At 43.2% G+C, this 17,899-nt stretch overlaps 2 protein-coding genes across 5 annotated transcripts in view; one reads left to right on the forward strand and one right to left on the reverse strand.

The window, feature by feature from the left end:
* Nucleotides 1-10,809, reverse strand: part of ANKRD16 (ankyrin repeat domain 16) — a 36,825-nt gene extending 26,016 nt beyond the window's left edge. Inside the window, exons 1-2 of one of the 3 annotated variants that reach the window (XM_089676899.1) lie at nt 10,179-10,809; nt 2,522-2,742 (exon numbers count right to left, since the gene is read on the reverse strand). In XM_089676899.1, coding sequence (XP_089533025.1) covers nt 2,522-2,742; nt 10,179-10,513 — 556 coding nt within the window. In that variant the 5' untranslated portion in view covers nt 10,514-10,809. The remainder of the gene's footprint in view (nt 1-2,521; nt 2,743-10,178) is intronic. The other 2 variants (XM_089676900.1, XM_089676898.1) reach the window with 2 other exon arrangements.
* A 55-nt stretch (nt 10,810-10,864) lies between these two features.
* The window catches only part of FBH1 (F-box DNA helicase 1), an 87,509-nt gene continuing 80,474 nt past the window's right edge, over nt 10,865-17,899 (forward strand). The window contains exons 1-2 of one of the 2 annotated variants that reach the window (XM_089676896.1): nt 10,865-10,994; nt 16,350-16,508. In XM_089676896.1, coding sequence (XP_089533022.1) covers nt 10,994; nt 16,350-16,508 — 160 coding nt within the window. In that variant the 5' untranslated portion in view covers nt 10,865-10,993. Of the gene's footprint in view, nt 10,995-11,269; nt 11,665-16,349; nt 16,509-17,899 lie in introns of those variants that run through there. The other variant, XM_089676897.1, reaches the window with a different exon arrangement.

Below are 17,899 nucleotides of genomic sequence, written 5' to 3' on the forward strand. Positions count from 1 at the left end.
CCACATCCTAACCAGGCCATTTTTTACGATGCGGTGCTTTATTTTAACTGACAATTGCGCAGTCATGCAACGCTGCACCCAAATTAAATTTACATCCTTCTTTTCTGCATAAAGAGCTTTCTTTTAGTGGTATTTGATCACCTCTGCATGTTTTATTTTTGTGCTATAAACAAAAAAAGACCGACAATTTTGAAAAATTAAAAAAAAAACCAACTATATTTTTGACTTTTTGCTATTAAACATGTACAGTAAAAAATTTAAATAATCAAATTTCGTCATAAAATTTAGGCCAAAATGTATTCTGCTACATGACTTTGCTAAAAAAAAAATCCCAATATGTGTAAATGAATTGGTTTACGTGAAAAAGTTGTAGCGTCTACAAATGGCAGTATATATACTGGAATTTATTTTTTTTACTAGTAATGGCGGCAATCAGCGACTTATAGTGGGACTACAGAGGGCATTCTGACACTGGGGGGGACTGACTTTGTGTCACTGACATCCCCAGTGACACCAATACAGTGATCAGTGCTAATAAAAAGCACTGACACTGTACTGGGCAGGAAGGGGTTTTGTAGGGCAATCAAAGGGTTAACTGTGTGCTGTTTCAGTATGTGTGCTGTGTGTGTGTTTCACTGTAAGCACACTGCTTTGTATGGCTCTTCTATGCAGAGCCATACAAAGCAGTGTGCAAGAGCTGACAGGGGAGAGATCTGTTTTGTTTACATACAGGTTTCTCCCGTCGGAAATCCTTGGAGATCGCCGGGTACTGGGACCCAGTGATTGACAGCTGAGGCCACAAATGGCGGCGCGGGTAGGGCGCACGCGCCCCCTACCTAGAGCTGCAAAATCACGTATATATACACATGATTTTGTGCACCCGTGCAGCCGTATTTCTGCTATAGGGCAGCGCGGAAGCAGTTAATTAATATTTCTAGGCATGGGTATTTTATACATAGTTATATTGATCTAGTTTGGACCAATGTACCTTTGTATACACCATATCTGGCCAATGCCCCCGGAGGCTGGAAATCCCTGAAGTAAACACCACAACTCCAGTGATCTCCACTTGTTTCCTAGTCTTGTGCAGGGCGGCTGCCCTGCTGCATTGTGAACACAGAAAGTCAGGCACTTAGTATGTGTGCATGCAGAGAATGCTTTGCCTTTTTGTTAATGAATGCAGAGCGTTCTCTGATTGGACGAGGTGGAAAGGCAGGGCAGTGACAACTTGAAGGACGATAAAAGGAAAGGTGAACAAAACAAAAGTAATTTGAGTACATGTTTAGCTCCCTGGGTCATGTAGTTCTCAAACCAAAACCATAAAACAAAACAGCGCACTGGCCTAGTGCTTTATCCTCAAGATATATTTTTATTGATGAAACGGTGGTAAGTATTATACTCACAAACCGGCAGATGTCACAATAAAACAGCAACTTCCAGTCCACCGTTGATCACATCACTTAATGTAGAACTATAGGCAAAACCTTTTTTTATTTTGGATAGAACAAGGGAGGGTTATAACCCCTGTCAGATTTTTTTCACCATCTGTGTCCCATTGCGGATATTTTCCCTTCATTTCCTGTCTGTCCCTTACAGAAAGTGAGAGAAAACCTCTGCAAATTAAGGGAATTCCCTGGGGACCCCCAGGTCACCAGAACCAGTATCCCCATTAGATAGAGTTCCCCTGTATTACTTTTCTGGGGACAACTCAAAATTTGGGATTTTCTTTTTACCTTTATCATTGAAAGTAACAGGACAAATAGAGGGTGAATCTCCTTAATGGGAACAGAGACAGCAATAAACACTGACAAGTGTTCTAATCCCTCTCCAATCTATCCATTAACAAAAAAAACAAAAAAAACGTTTTGCCTTTAGTTGCATTTTAATGCGTTTCAGGACTTGCATCTTTTTCAGGTTGGCTCTGAAGAAGAGACATGTCTTCGAAACGCGTTAGTCTGCTGGATTTCCATATGTCCCATTAAGTGATGTGACTCTTAGATTGTAAGCTCCTAGGAGCAGGGCCCTCCTATCCCTCTTGTATTGAACTGTATTGTTACTGTATTGTCTCCCTTTATATTGTAAAGCACTGAGCAAACTGTTGGCGCTATATAAATCCTGTATAATAATAATAATAATAATAATAATAATATACTGTGGACTAGAAGTTACTGTTTTATTGTGACAAGCTTTTATGCATCTGCCGGAATGTGAATACTTACCACCATTCTATCAATAAAAATATATCTGGAGGATAATGCACTAGGCCAGTGCGCCCTGTTTTATTTTATGGGTTTAGTGTATCCAGACTTCGCCAGTCTTGAGATGCCAGCAAGGCGAAGCATACCCATTCAAGTCAAGATGAGAAGATAGACTCGTGAGATCACCAGGGCCCACTTCTAAAGCACATTTTGCTATTCGGTTGGAGTTCTCGAACGAACATGGCTGGAAATAGAGCTACTGGCTTGTTTTGAAATATTCGAGTACTAGGAAAAGGCTGCAAGACATAAAGTGAGTTCAGTACCTGCTGTGTGTAATGGCGTTCTCTTTATCTTACTCTCAGTGTTCCAGATATCAGTAAAGACATCAAGAAGATATTCAATAATTGCTGGGTCTCCTTCCCTTGCTGCAATATGGAAACAGTTCCAGCCATCCTTATTTTTCAGCATGGGGTTGGCTTTGTGCTCAATCAGATCCTTGATGATATCTAGGTCTTTCCTGGTACAAGCCATCATCAGAGGTGTCCTAAATTGAAATGATATTGCACAGTCAAGATGCAGTTAATCAAATGAACATCAGAGCAGCCATGATTATATTTATCAGAATGATTTCAAGGATAAGGCCCTAGGGCAGCAGATAACTAAAAGACAGGAATCACCAAAATAAGTGAAAATTGTTTTCATATACATAGGCTATGGTCATACTTTGTGTGTCGGGAACGCATATATAATTGTGTGCATTCCCGACACGCACAGAAACACGCTGCCTTGTAGCAGACATTAATTCTTAACAACAGCTTGATGCCTGTGCCAACGCATGTATTCTCATGTGCTCCACAACGCATGGTTCCGAAACCACCATGCACTTCGGTGTGGTGTGATTTTGTAAAAGGGTCAGAGATTTCTTTTGTGCATTGCATGTAAGGCAGCCCATTGAAATGAATAGGCTGCCCTACATGTGATGCACAGGGAAACTGCAGAAAATGTGCGTGCCCCATCACACCGGCATCAAGGGAGCCTTACTATAATTTTCCTCTCCTGGTTCCTTCAGCACACCATGGGTCATCTCCGTCCCTCAATCTTTAGAGGACAACCCCTGTTTAGACCAATAAATTGATGAAGCCGCCACTAGCAAGTGTTTCACAACTAAACCATGCAATAGAAAGGTTTTATTGCAGATATGAGGCAGAACTAGAAATGGAAAATTACAGGAAGTATAGGAAAACAATGTTCCATTTTCCTGGCTCTGCGTCATGTCAACACACTACAGGACTTAAAGAGGAATTCTGGCCCCCCCTTCCAAAACTTAAAAGTCAGCAGCTACAAATACTGTAGCTGCACAAGAAAGAAAAAGATTGTCTAGTTCAGACAATCCCTGATACCCAGAGGAAGATTGTAAAGCTGTATATCAAAACGCGTTGGGGAGTTTTCATAGAGGCGAAAATATTATATATTAAATTCTTTTGTAAAACTGTTATATGTTTTTTGCCGAACAGGGTGTCTCTGCAATAATGGGATCTTTTATGTACCGGAGCTCATATTTTAAGTATTTTCTATGATTGGTGTACAAATAAAGATGTCATTTCTTTTAATACTATTTTGTGATTTTTTTTTCTTAAATACTTATGCTGCAGTAGAAAGTCCAAGGGGGATTTTTTCATGTGAAACATATTAGGACGTGCAGCGCTTTAGTTGTTATGCGATTCCTTTTTCTAAATACTGTAGCTGCTGACTTTTAATATTAGGACACTTACCTGTCCAGAGATCCAGCCTTGTCCTCACCCCATCTTGACTAAGGGAAACCAGCAGTGAAGCCTTGCGGCTTCACAGCCGGGTTCCTATTGCGCATGCGGGAATCGCGCTGCCCTTTGTGAATGGGCCGCAGTCCTCTGGGACCTGTGAAATGTCCCAGAGAGCTGTGGGGGAAAGTAGGGGGGCACCTTTTTTTTTGGGGGGGGGGGGGTAATCTCCGTCTCAGTTCGCCGTGGCAAGCTAAGCCGGACGTGAAAGCGGATATTTGTCAAATGCAGGTACCCACCCCCCCAAAAGGTGCCAAATGTGGCAGCAGAGTGGGGGAGGAGGCAGATAAGCTTTAATTTGTGGGTGGAACCCTGCTTTAAAGCAGAACTAAAACCACAAATACTCACCTAAATAATGATCTGAAGCCTGTGAGGTTTCTCACCGACATCCTCCCCCTGGCTTCTTCTGGTTGTCAGATCATCAGCATTTTTGATTGGCCAGCGCAGGATTGCCCAGCACACTGACCCAAGTGGGGGGGGGGGTGTTCTCTGAATGGCAGTGGTGCCAGGTGAGCCCCCTATGGTCAGCGTGCTGTGGGGCAGCTGCTCAGCAAATGACCTGGAATATTATGGCGATTACTGTAGTGGCACTAACTACTACACTGATTGCCAGCTTGCCCACTGATCCCACAGGTATGGAATATTGTGCCAAGCTGGACCAATGTAATAAAGACAGGGCTGACTCAATAGCATCATGGGCCCCTGGACAAAGTAATGCACTGGGGCCCCTACTTACCTGCCCCAATATACGCACCTACGCTCAAGAATTAAAAGTATAAATAGTTGATAGAATCAAACATATTTTTTAGTACTTTCAATCAAATTGATTTTAAACAATAAAAAAAGCATACAGTAAAACAAAGACTAAACAACACAAAGGGCACATCACTGGAGGAGGCAGAAGAAGTCAAAGACACAGTACAGGTTCTGGGATGCTGCCAGGGCCATCCCAGGGCAGTTTAGTAAAATGCATGACTGTCCCAGCAAATCCGGGACAGCAGGCAAGTATGATGTACGGTAAGATGCATGCCCATGCATTAAGACAGCCCTGAATAAAGATCATACCCAGAGCACAGCTTTATTATAGTGTCACTAAACCCGCATCATAAAACAACTATCAATAAATACTTTATTACCTGCTGTTCATACTCAATCACTATGAGATTCATTTTCTGTATTCTGCAAAAAAACCTGGTTGATCCTGAGTTCACAAACTATGGGATACATCTGAAAATTGATCAATCCTGAAGTACTGACAACCAATCTAATTTCTTGAGGCCCAAAAAAGTCAGAACAGTACAGATATCCCCCAAATGACCCCTTTTTGCAAAGTAGACAGTCCAACGTATTTCATAAGAGGCATGGTGAGTTTTTTGAAGTTGTAATTTTTTGTCATAATTTTTTGGAAAATGAAGATATTAAAAAAATTATTTTCACAATTTTTTTTATATACTGTCACCAGTACAGTACAGCGTCATCATATAACTGGTGTTGCGGTGATTAGGGAAACTGACAGTACGAAAGAAAAAAATTGATAATTTTTTTTATATTTTTATTACATTTTTCAAGATTTTTACACTATGACCAAAGTAGTATAATGTTACCATTGTAACATTGTACTACTTTGGGGAAGTGATCAGTATTTTTTTTTTATTACACAATTTGATTGCTTATAGCGAAGAATTTCTTTGCTATAAGCAAGCATTTAACTGAATGAAATTGATTCATTCAGGTTTTTTTGTTGTGATTAGCTGTGATTGGCCACGGCTAATCACTTGACACAGATGGGTTGTGATTGACCCAGCCTGTGCAAGTGATCACTGGGACCATTCACAGCTAAACACACTTGTATACAATGGATGGCATGAAAGGAAGCCATCCATTGTATACAACTGTCATGTGACCTGCTGTGATTGGTCAGTTTATGAGGATAAGAAGGAATTGTAGCCAAAGAGAAGATTAAAACGAACAATCACCAAAATTGATAAACAGGTTTCTAGAGAAGGGGTACAAGAAAGTTGAATTAGTCAAAATTAAAAACCAGGTTGGTAATATGGGAAGAACTATTATGTTCCAGATCCAAAAAGGACTAAGCAATGGACTTGGCATTTATTACAGGTTACAATTTGGAGTACAGAGAATTAGAAAAGATTAAGAAAAATTGGCCTATCTTATTAAGAGATCAATCACTCAAACAAATTCTACCACATAAACCAAGGTCCATCTATAAAAAGGCACTGGGTCTTAGACATATAAATTTTCAAGAATTTGGTGGAACCTCCTACTAGGCCCCCCCACCTTCTTGGATGCCACAGGTTCCTTCAAGTGTGGAAGATGTATGGCTTGTAGAACAGTAAAGGATAAGACCAAAAGGTATGTTAGGTTTACATCTCAGGTTGCAGGAATAACTCATCCTATCAAGAAGTTTATTACATGTGATTCTAGATATGTGACATATCTGTTAACCTGTCCATGTAAACTGCAATACTTAGGCAGAACAACTAGAAAATTATCCACACGCATATGGGAACACATTAAAAACATTAAGAATGGGTACAAACAACATAGTGTCTCCAATCATTTCCGACTTAAAACACAATAAAGACCCCAGCCCACTTCAGTTCTGGGGAATCGATAGAGTCTCTAGACACTGGAGGGGCACAAATATGGGGTTACAAGTATCACAGATGGAAACCCAATGGACCCATAGGCTGCAAACTCTGGATTCAAAGGGATTAAACCGGGATATTGATTTAAACTGTTTTCTCACAAATTATTGAGCATCAATCTTCCCACATTTGAGAAACAGGTTGGTCACCTACCCCAACCTACATGGTATAGTTGATAAAACCATAGGAGCTTTGGAGTTTGGAGGATCCCACATTTCAGGTGTAGTGCGGAATGAAGGCGATTCCCACAGCTTTTTTGAGGGATGCCGTCGTCCCTAGTGACTACTTGGGATTTTGGGCATAGTTAAATTTCCGCGTGGACAAAGGATACAGACATTACTTAATTTAAATCAGGTACCTTTAATTGAACCCCCTACCGGGGGATGGTAGGTATATTTAAATTAAGTTTTGAAAAAAGGGTATACACATTTTAATTCCTGTGATGCGTTTTATCTAGAGATGGATTATATTATGTTTTAGCGAATGGACCATTAGGGACTGTATGTTCTCTTCACTAACATAGTTCTTCCCCCTAAATAATAATTAATAAAAATTACTTAATATAAGATTTTCATTAATAGTTCAACTAGGAGATTTATGTAGCCTCTGGTGGGATAATTAGTCCTTGGAAGAGTGTTTATTGGTTTTGATGGCTTTTGTAAAGGTAGTGGGAATATACAGTAATACCTTTGTTTACGAATTTAAATTGTTCTGCAGGACTTTTCGTATAGCGAAAAATCTGTATACTGAAACGCCGTTTCCCATAGGAATACATTGAAAACCAATTAATCCATTCCTGAGATCAGAAAAAAGTAAACACTGCTAAAATACCACATGAGTTATTTTATCAAGTCTTGCAGTAATTTAGTAGTGACAACCATGTGGGTTCTTCACTGACAACTGAATGTAAACGAATTGCCGGCGAATAAAAAAATAATTTTAAAAAATGGCGTGGGGTCCCCCCTCCCATCCATACCAAGCACTTCGGGTCTGGTATGGATTTTGAGGGGAACTCCCACGCCAAAATAAAAAAAAAAAAAAAGATGGCGTGGGGGTACCCCCCAAAATCCCTACCAGACCCTTATCCAAGCATGCAGCCTGGCGGGTCAAGAAAGGGGGGGGCGAGCGAGCGCCCCCTTCCTGAACCCTTGAACCATACCAGGCCACATGCCCTCAACATGGGGGGGTGCTTTGGGGCAGGGGGGGGCTCCCCCCCAAAGCACCTTGTCCCCATGTTGATGGGGACAAGGGCCTCTTCCCCACAACCCTGACTGGTGGTTGTGGGGGTCTGTGGGCAGGGGGCTTATTGGAATCTGGAAGCTCCCTTTAACAAATCAATGATGTCACATGGGGTGGGGTCACTCGGGTGATGTCCCCGGGTGGCCGCACCCCTTACATATTTAAGAACTGTCAAATTACTGGAGCAGGCAGAAGGCTGGCAGCCATCATTGGAAGTGGAGCCTTTTTTTAAATTCTTTTTGCGGGTTGGCGGCGGCAGCGGTGGAGACGGCAGGCATCGTGATTGACATTGAATCTACTGCGGGGGACATTCTTTTAGTTTTTTCTTTTAATAAAGGACTTCTCAAAGACGGTGTCCTGTTTTTTTTTTTTACACTACACTTTTTGTAGTTTTGTGAATGAGTAGGGGTACCATGTACCCCATACTCATTCAAACATACTCATTCACATGGGCAGGGGCCGGGATCTGGGGGACCCCTTGTTAAAAGGGGCTTCCAGATTCCGATAAGCCCCCTGCCCACAGACCCCCACAACCACCGGCCAGGATTGTGGGGAAGAGGCCCTTATCCCCATCAACATGGTGACAAGGTGCTTTGGGGGGGGAGCACCCCTGCCCCAATGCACCCCATGTTGAGGGCATGTGGCCTGGTATGGTTCAGCCTGCTGGGCTGCATGCTCAGATAAGGGTCTAGTATGGGACCCCCATGCCATTTGTTTTTACATTTTGGCGTGGGAGTTCCCCTCAAAATCCATACCATACCCAAAGGGCTTGGTATGGATGGGAGGGGGGACCCCACACTGTTTTCTTATTTATTGTGGTATCGTTTTTTAAATGTAATTACCGCTTTTTTTTTTCTTCACTATAGCTCAGAAATTCAGCTGTCACTTTCCCCCCAGCTAAAAGAGAGAAAGTTTAATTTTAGTGCATTTCCCTGAGTTAAGACAAAAACTGTTTCCTTTTAATTTCCTAAAAGAAACAAAGTTTCTGTTAACTCCGGGGGGGGGGGGGGGAAGTGACAGTTAATTTTGTGAGCTATAGGGAAGAAAAAAAAAAAAAAGCTGGCAATTGCATTTAAAAATCAACACTGACATACACTTTGTATTGTGAAAAAAAAATGTGTAAAAAATTTCTAAACCGAGGCATTATTTTCAATGGATTTTTATTCGTAAACCGAAATTACGTTAACCGAGGCGTTTGTAAATCGAGGTATTACTGTAGTACCCACTTTTAGGTGTATTATAATTTTACGGTCTGATATAGAGGCATGTGGTGATACTAGCCTCGTAAGTATATGCACATTTCATTGTTTATATGTAGCGCCTGTCTATTTATATTACACATTTTATATAGGGGTGGTTATCCACTTTATTAGGGGACGCTTCATACTACACATTTATTATTTTTCCACTTGGCGCCTTAAATAATAATTTTTAATTCATTCACGTCATTTTACTATAGGCTGGGTGGGAAGTGGTTAACATGCTGCACTTAGAAGGTGCTGCTTCTGTTCCTTTAATCTTCCCACAGAGTTTCTTCTAGCTCTTCCTCAGCTGGCAGCCTCAAGTAAAGCAGTGTCTATGGACTTATACTCAATTTTCCTACATGAGCGTTCATACAAGGACACTTCTTACAATAATTAAGGACTCATTTATATTCCTTAGCCTTGTCAATTACCCATTACCAGGTCAATTCCATCCTTTCCCCAAAATGCGCCAAATATTTGGTATTACCACTGTCATTATAAACTGCTAAATACCTTTTCTCATCAGCAGTATATGATAGACTTGTGACTTCTATCAGTATCCAGCAGAGCACTTGTTAAAGCATGTAGGAGGAGTTTTCATCCCCCCCTATTGTCCTATGAGGCTGCATAACCCCTGACCTTCGTCTGGACGATGCTGATTGGCCCTGTGCTGATCACATGCACTCTCCCAAGAAAAAAAGCCTCTCTAGCAATACACACCAAACTGAGCTTGTGCAGTTTGCCCCCAAGACTCTGTTCTGTCAGAAGATGGACTGGGGACAGTAGAAGGGGGGGGGGTCAGAGAAGACAGGATCAAACATAACTTTGCACAATGCGGAGGATTAGCCCCTTAGGTTCCACAGTGAGTATAACAAGCATGCTTTACTGCATATACAGACTGATTTTACTGTTGTGGGTTTAGTAACACTTTTATACTCTATTCAATCCAAAATGAGACAACTTTGTGTTGGTTTTAGTGGCACTTTGTATGTTTCTTTCCTGATCCCTTACCAGTCCGCCTTCTTCAGACAGTCCACCTGGGCCCCCTTCTCCAGAAGGTATAGGAGGCAGTCTCTGTGGCCCATAGATGCAGCCTCATGGACAGCTCTCTTGTAGTCTCCATTCACTAGCTCTACATCCATACCCACAGCCTCCAGCAGGTAAGTCACTATAGGAAGGTGTCCATGCCTGGCAGCATAATGTAACAACGTATCCCCGGATCTCCCGAAGTGTTTCCGGGGAATCTCACTGAGTAGGGTCGCATCTGTCCACAGATCCTGGAGCTGACAAAGCCGGCCATCCTGGACGAGTCTGACGATGTGTCTGTAGCGATCCTCCTGGGACATGGCCGATCAGGACCAGACTCATTCAGCCCATGTCACGGGAACTGCATAGACATGTCATCGGATGGGTGCCACTCCCCGCACACCTGTCCTCTGCAGATCACTACAGATTTGCTCCCACATAGACACCACAACACATACAGCGACTTTCCACTAGATGACAACGCCACGTGACTCTCAGAGCTGTCACACTGCGGACTGCAGGCTTCCCTGTCCGAGCCAACCAGAGAAACGCAACTTCCCCATCCGATCCAATCATAAACTCAGCCACACAAACCACGCCCATTCACGGGCGGAGCCGAATTCCTTGGAACGCAATCTTTGCCGTATGAGCACGTACAGGATGGGCGTCCGTGTAAATGTGGGAGGGTTTGATTGGGCGGAGTCAGTGCTCGCTGATGGTGATTGGACGATGGCGTGCCGGATCTGCGAGGCATATGGCAGGACTGTAGTGAGCGGAACTGCGAATGGATCGCTGAACAAAGTAGGAGCGATCGGAGGGGCGGCAAATACTGTGCACCCCTCTGTATAGATGTACCCTATAAGACACGTGACTGGGGGGGTCGGCTTCTTTCACTGTCACTTTCGGGGTTTAAAGTGACGACTTCCTGTTCGAGCAGTGAGGGGCGGGGGGCACAGCATTGTTTATCATGGCATTTATAGTCTATATGCCTTGAAGGTGACCATACACTATGCAATTTGATTGGACAATCTGCCATCAACTATGATTGGATGCAAAGTGAAAGTAATGTTTAGGTTTGTCCTCCATGATTTTGGTAAATCTAAAGGGGATTGTATAGTCAGATTGTATAGTGTATAGGCAGCTTTCGATGGGCATGCTAGGAGCAATAAGGGGTGAGATATCTGTACCGTGCACCTCCTGAGGCCCGGACTCCGCTAATCCATGGATGATGTGTTGCCAGCTTGCCAATGCAAAGCTCCGACTGGTCACAGGCACTTCCATCTTCGCTTGGTCTTCTTTCCTTTCTGTTTTTGGTCTTCTTCCCAGGTTCGCTCTGTGTAGGCACTTGAAGGGTCAGGACGCGATGACGTCACTCCCGCACATGCGAGTCACTTTGTAACGGCACAGAGTGGTACCATAAATGTACTTTGAGCTGCACATGCATGGCTCTGTGTGCATCTACTGCTGGCAGGTAGGAAGAAGCATTAATGACAGAAAAGACTAGGATCTCTTCTGTTATCAAAACTTTACCTGTCAGCCTTTCAAAGTTCGAGTTTAATTCTGCTTTAACCACTTGCCCTCCAGAGGATTTAACCCCCTTCCTAATCAGACCATTTTTTGCGCTGTGTTATTTTAACTGACAATTGTGCGGTCCTGCAACACTGCACCCAAATGAAATTGATGTCCTCCCCCCAATAGAGCTTTCTTTCGGTGGTATTTGATCGCCTGTGCGGTTTTTATTTTGTGCGCTATAAAAAAAGACTGACCATTTTGAGAAAAAAAACTTTCATTTTTTTGCTATTAAACATGTCGAGTAAAAATATTAAAAAAATCTAATTTCGTCATAGATCAGGGATATTGAATTTATATCACCCGACATTCGAGACATGTAGTTCTGGGCGCCTCCTTTTTTTTTTTTTTTTTTTATCCTTCAGCCCTGTTGCAGGCAAGCAGCAGGGCTCACCTGTCAGGTGGAAGCATTCGCTGCCGCCGATTGCTTTCACACAGTGCCAGCCGCTCCCCCCCTGCTTGCACCGCCCACTGTCTCCCAGGCTCCACTTGCCCATCTGCGGGCCCGGGACCTGCTCACTGCCGTCGGTTAGAGGCAGTGGTGTATTTAGGTTTTGTGCTGCCCTAGGCAACACAAAAATTGGTGCCCCTCCCGCAGAAAGAGCCTGACATTGACCAACAACACCCTTGACTCCCACCAGAGAGAGTCTTCCACTACCACTGCCCCCATACACCAGCCACCATCCCCCATGGTGAGAGAGAGAGAGACACTCACCTTCACAGCTCTTGACATCCACGGGAACGAGAGTCAGGCTGTGCATACACCATCATGAAACCCACAACCTCTCTCGGAACCCACCAGGTTCCCATGCATGTGTCCCTTCCAAGGGGCAGTGCTGCCCCCCTTGAAAAAATGCCGCCCTAGGCAGATGCCTTGTTTGCCTTGTGGTAAATACACCCCTGGTTAGAGGGGAGGGAGGAGACGGACTCCTCTGCTCCCCTCCCCTTCGTGTCCTGACCCGAAAGTGACGTTCTGATGTTCCCAGTCAAAGATTTTTGGCCATCGAGGCTGGGAAAGAATGTAATGCAGTGCGATGTGCACTGCATTACATTCAAGGGAGGCATCCAGGGTGTTTTAGACCCTGCATGTCTCAATAAAGAGAACCTGTCATCAAAAATCATCACCTAGGGGACTTTGTCCCTTATGTGATAAAAACATTTTTTTTATTGTAAAACATCAAAGTTACACCCAAGCACATAACATCCTGCCCCCCCCCCCCCCCCCCCCCATATATACACACGTACAAACTTAACAGCACATACCGGGCCGCCTACAAATGAAAACATCAATTGCAATACACATGTTGCATATTGCCTCGCACGCCAGAATTAGAGCAATAATTCTAGCACCAGACCTCCTCCATAACATGACCTATAAGGGACTTTAAAAGTGTTGCATAGAAAATACGGAGTACTGAAGTTCATCACCATTTCACAAGCGCACACAAATTTATGGTTTGATGTGTTGGGTATCTATCTACTCGGTGCAACCTCGTCTTTTATATTTTACAAAAAATAGGGTAATTTATGGCTTTTTTTGTGCCCTAAAATAACTTGTATTTTGTGGTAATATAATTCGACATAAAAAATTGGAGCTACCACTATTTTATTCTCTAGGGTGTCTGCATTCAGAAAATATATAATGTTTGGGGGGTTTGTGTGATCTTCAGGCCTAAAATGATTTTTTAAATGTGTGCAAAAAGGGCTCTGGCAGCGAAAAGGGATAAAGGATAAGCCGGACACTCCCCTTTCTTGACAAGTTCCCAATCGGTGCTCATTACACTGAAAGGTCTCTCCCCTCCCTGCTAGTCCCCGAGTGCTGTGCTAGAGACAGGCAGGGAGGGGAGGAGATAAACAGCGCAATGTTAAAATTACACGTTTAACTCAACATAAAGCCCCTTTTGATTTTAAAAGCCCCAGATATTCCTAAAATCACCTCTGATTTAAATACGGTTTGTTTTGAAATTTATTTCTTTTGATCTGGACAAGTATATTGTCATGAGGGACAAGTAGATTGGAGCACCGATTTAGTCCCTGGACAAGTAGTTTTTTCAAAAATTTCCACACTCCTGTAAATTTAGGCCAAAATGTATTCTGCGACATGTCTTTGCTAAAAAAAATCACAATACGTGTAAATTAATTGGTTTACGTGAGAGTTAGAGTGTTTACAAATGCCAGTATATATATTAGAATTTTGTTTTCTTTTTTTACTAGTAATGGCGGCGATCAGCGACTTATAGCTGGACTGCAGCGGGTATTCTGACACTGGGGGGAACTGACTTGGTGTCACTGACATCCTCAGTGACACCAATACAGTGATCAGTTCTAATAAAAAGCACTGACACTGTACTAATGGCACTGGGCAGGAAGGGATTAACGTGGGGTGATCAAAGGGTTAACTGTGTGCTGTTTTATTGTGTGCTGTGTTAGTGCTTTCAACTGTAAGCACACTGCTTTGTATGGCTCTCCTATGCACAGCCATACAAAGTAGTGTGCAGGAGCTGACAGGGGAGAGAACTGTATTGTTTACATAAAGTTCTCTCCCTCTGTCGGTAATGCTTGGTGATTACCGGGTGCCAGCGAATAATCACCAGCCGGGACCTGGTGATTAACAGCTGAGGCCACGAATAGCGACACGGGTAGGGCGCACGCGCGCCCTTTACCCGGAAATGTGAAATCACGTATATATACGTGATTTTGCACACCCCTGCTGCCCTGTAGCAGTATATCTGCTATAGGTTGGCAGGAAAGCGGTTAAAGGAAAAAAGTTGCAAGAAAAAAATGTATGTTTAATATTTTATTTTACACAAGTGGTTGTAAATGCTCAAGGTTTTTTTTTTTTTTTAACCTTTATGTATTCCATGCATGACGGTAAAAAATCTTCTGTGTGCAGCTCCCCCCAGCCCCCCTAATACTTACCTGAGCCCCATCATGATCCAACAATGTACACGAGAGCTTCAGCTCTCTGGGGACCCTCCCTCTTCATTGGCTGAGACAGCAGTGGGAACCATTGGCTCCCACTGCTGTTAATCACAACCAGTGAGCCAATGAGGAGAGAGAAGGGGTGGGGCCAACCTGCTGCTCTGTGTGTGAATGGACATGCAGCAGTGGTTCAGGAGTGAACCTGCTTGGGTGCCCCCATAGCAAGCTGCTTGCTCTGGGGGCATTTGGCAAGAGGGAGAGGCCAGAAGCACCAGCGGGGACCTGAAAAGTGGAGGATCGGGCTATTCTGTGCAAAAACATTGCACAGAGCAGGTAAGTATAACATGTTTGTTATTTTTAAAAAAATTGCCTTTTAATATCAGTTTATTTTTGCAAGCAGTGGATCGTAGGTGCAGACTTTTCATCCACTTCCCTGTCCATACCGAAGGACAGACTTTAAAGTGTAACTAGAGGCAAAACCTTTTTTTTTTTCCAGTTTGGATAGAGTAAGGGAGGGTTATAACCCCCAAAAGTGTTTTGTTTTTTTGCCATCTGTGTCCCATTGGGGAGATTTCCCTTCACTTCCTGTCTCATAGCCAAAACAGAAAGTGAAGGGAAATCTCTGCAAATTAAGGCAGGCCATAGGCAGACCATTTATCGGCCAAATTTTCAGCCAATAAACGAAAAATCGGTCGGCGCTGTTGCCGATGCTGCCACCAATGTCCACGAAAAACAGCCGTTTTTCATGGATTTTCCAGCATGACCAATAAAAATAAATAAGGAGATCCGCGAAAAACGGCTGATGGGCTGGCCCCACTAACGATGTGAATATTGGCCGATTTTTCGTGTGGACGAAAATTTGGCTGATACACGACCGGTCTATGGCATGCCTTAGGCTACTTTTACACAGATCTGCAGCTAAAAAGCACATGCACTTTTGCCGTGTTCTTACCGCGTTTGCAGTACTTTTTTTTACAGGACAAGGGACTCAAAAACTTACCGTGGGTGCGTTTTCCATTGATTTCAATGGGAAGGTGTGTTTTTGGTGCTTTTTTTTTTTTTTTTTTACCGCACCAAACATGCACCAGACTCACAATGGATCAATGTGAAGAGTTCCATTGGAATACATGGTCACACATCTTTCTTCTGCTTTTTTTTTTAATGCAAAATTGGAAGAAAACCTGAATCCCTCAGATCACCAGAACTAAAGTCCCTTTTGGAAGATTTGCTCTATTACTTTTCTGGGGCAACCCAAATTTTGGGATTTTTTTCTTTTACTTTCAGTTTCAGTGATAGTGGTAAACAGGATAAATAGAGAGGGTGAACCTTCCTAACAGGGGCACAGGCTACAATAAAAACTGACAGGGGTTCTAATCCCTCTCCCATCTATCCAAAACTAAAAAAAAAGTTTTGACTTTAGTTATTCTTTCAGCTACAGAGCTGGAGGGAGTGTCAATGGACTATGACCGTGGTGGGCAGATCTGTGAATGAATGACACAGCTGTGTGGGTGGAGCCACTTGGTACCATGTGATATGTTAAACCCTAAATATGGGTGTAACCTGGTCTAGAAGGTGAACTTGGCCTTTAAAGTGAAATTGAAAGTATCAAGAATACATACATACAGTTTGACATGCAGTCTAAAATGTTTTTTTTTAATCATACAGTGAAAAGGCGTAAGCATCTGACAGAGTGGGATTGTCAGGAACTGGCCCAGAGCAGAGAGGGATCATGCTCTCTCACCCAACCATTTCTTCAATGGAGTATCAGCAAGGATGTAAACAAAGGCCTATATCCTCGTAGCAGGAGCAAGACATGGCCCAGAGGTAGGACTTTCTACCTATTAATGCGATTGTAAAGGCAAATTTTTAAATCGAAATAATAAATATGTTATACTTACCTGCTCTGTGCAATGGTATTGCACAGAGCAGCCCTGAACCTCTTCTTCTGGGGTCCCTCACCAGCGCTATCTATGCCTCCTCTTCTCTGAGTGCCCCTATAGCAAGCTGTGTGCTTTGGGGGCACTTATGCGGGCACGCTCCTGAGCTGGGCTGTGTGCAGCCGTAGACGCACACAGCGCAGTTTGGATCTCTCCCTGCTCCCTCCACACTGGATTTGACTGACAGAAGTGGCAGACGGAACTTAGTATAATCATTCACAATTTTCTGTGAATAAATGTTGTGGCTGCAATGGCGGAGCCTGCAGGGGAGAGGAGCCCCTGCCTGCTGTTACAGAGAATGGGGAATGAAGCCAGGAAATATGGGGGGGTCAACTTTGTTATTCATTATCTTGATAAAATGATTCAGTATTTTGGGTACATTGTGCACTTTCGCACATGTTCAAATCTTTAAGCGCTTGCTGACCACATCACTTACAGTGAATGAAATAAGTATTTGGTCCCCTGCTGATTTTGAATGTTTGCCCACTCACAAAAAAATGATCAGTCTAAAAATTGAATGGTAAGAAGAGAAGAAGAAGCGCCTCTAAGTGCAGAAGACCACTTTAATATATAATAAAAAGTAGGAACACTCACATGGTAGTAGAGTAATAAAAGCATGTAGGGTATTGTGGTGTAGAAACACCATGTAGAATGGCTGTCAGTGGTGCCTGTATCGTCTGCGTCTCAGTGGTAGGGAGCGTGGTTCAGGAGGGAGACCGATGTGGAGCCGGCCGGCATGCACATACTCCTAAAAGATGGCGGCTGGAATGCACGCTGAACCGCAGCGTAGGCGTGATGTCGTCAGTGACCAAGATGCAATTCGACGCCTTTCGAAGCATGCGCTGGCTTCTAATGGCGGATGCGCGCTTCTTTCTCAAGCAGGGGCCCACTCACAAAGAAATGATCAGTCTAAAAATCAAATAGTAGGTGTATTGAAACACTAAGAGACAGAATAGCAGCAAAAAAATTGAACAGAAATGCATGTCTAACAAATTATGCACTGATTTTCATGTTCATGAGGGAAATAAGTATCTGATCCCCTATCATTCAGCAGAATTTCTGGCTACCAGGTGTCTTTCATACAGGTAACAAGCTGAGATTAGAAGCAGTCTCTTAAAGGGAGTGTTGCTAATCTCATTTTGCTACCTGTATAAAAGACACCTGTTTACAATCAAACAATCAGATTCCAAACACTCCACTATGGCAAAGACCAAAGAGCTGTCCAAGGATGTCAGGGACAAGATTGTAGACCTACACAAGGCTGGATTTGGCTACCAA

Source organism: Staurois parvus, unplaced genomic scaffold (assembly GCF_062004578.1).
Source record: "Staurois parvus isolate SC_StPar_1 unplaced genomic scaffold, SC_StPar_1.0 ptg000175l, whole genome shotgun sequence".
NCBI lineage: Eukaryota > Metazoa > Chordata > Amphibia > Anura > Ranidae > Staurois > Staurois parvus.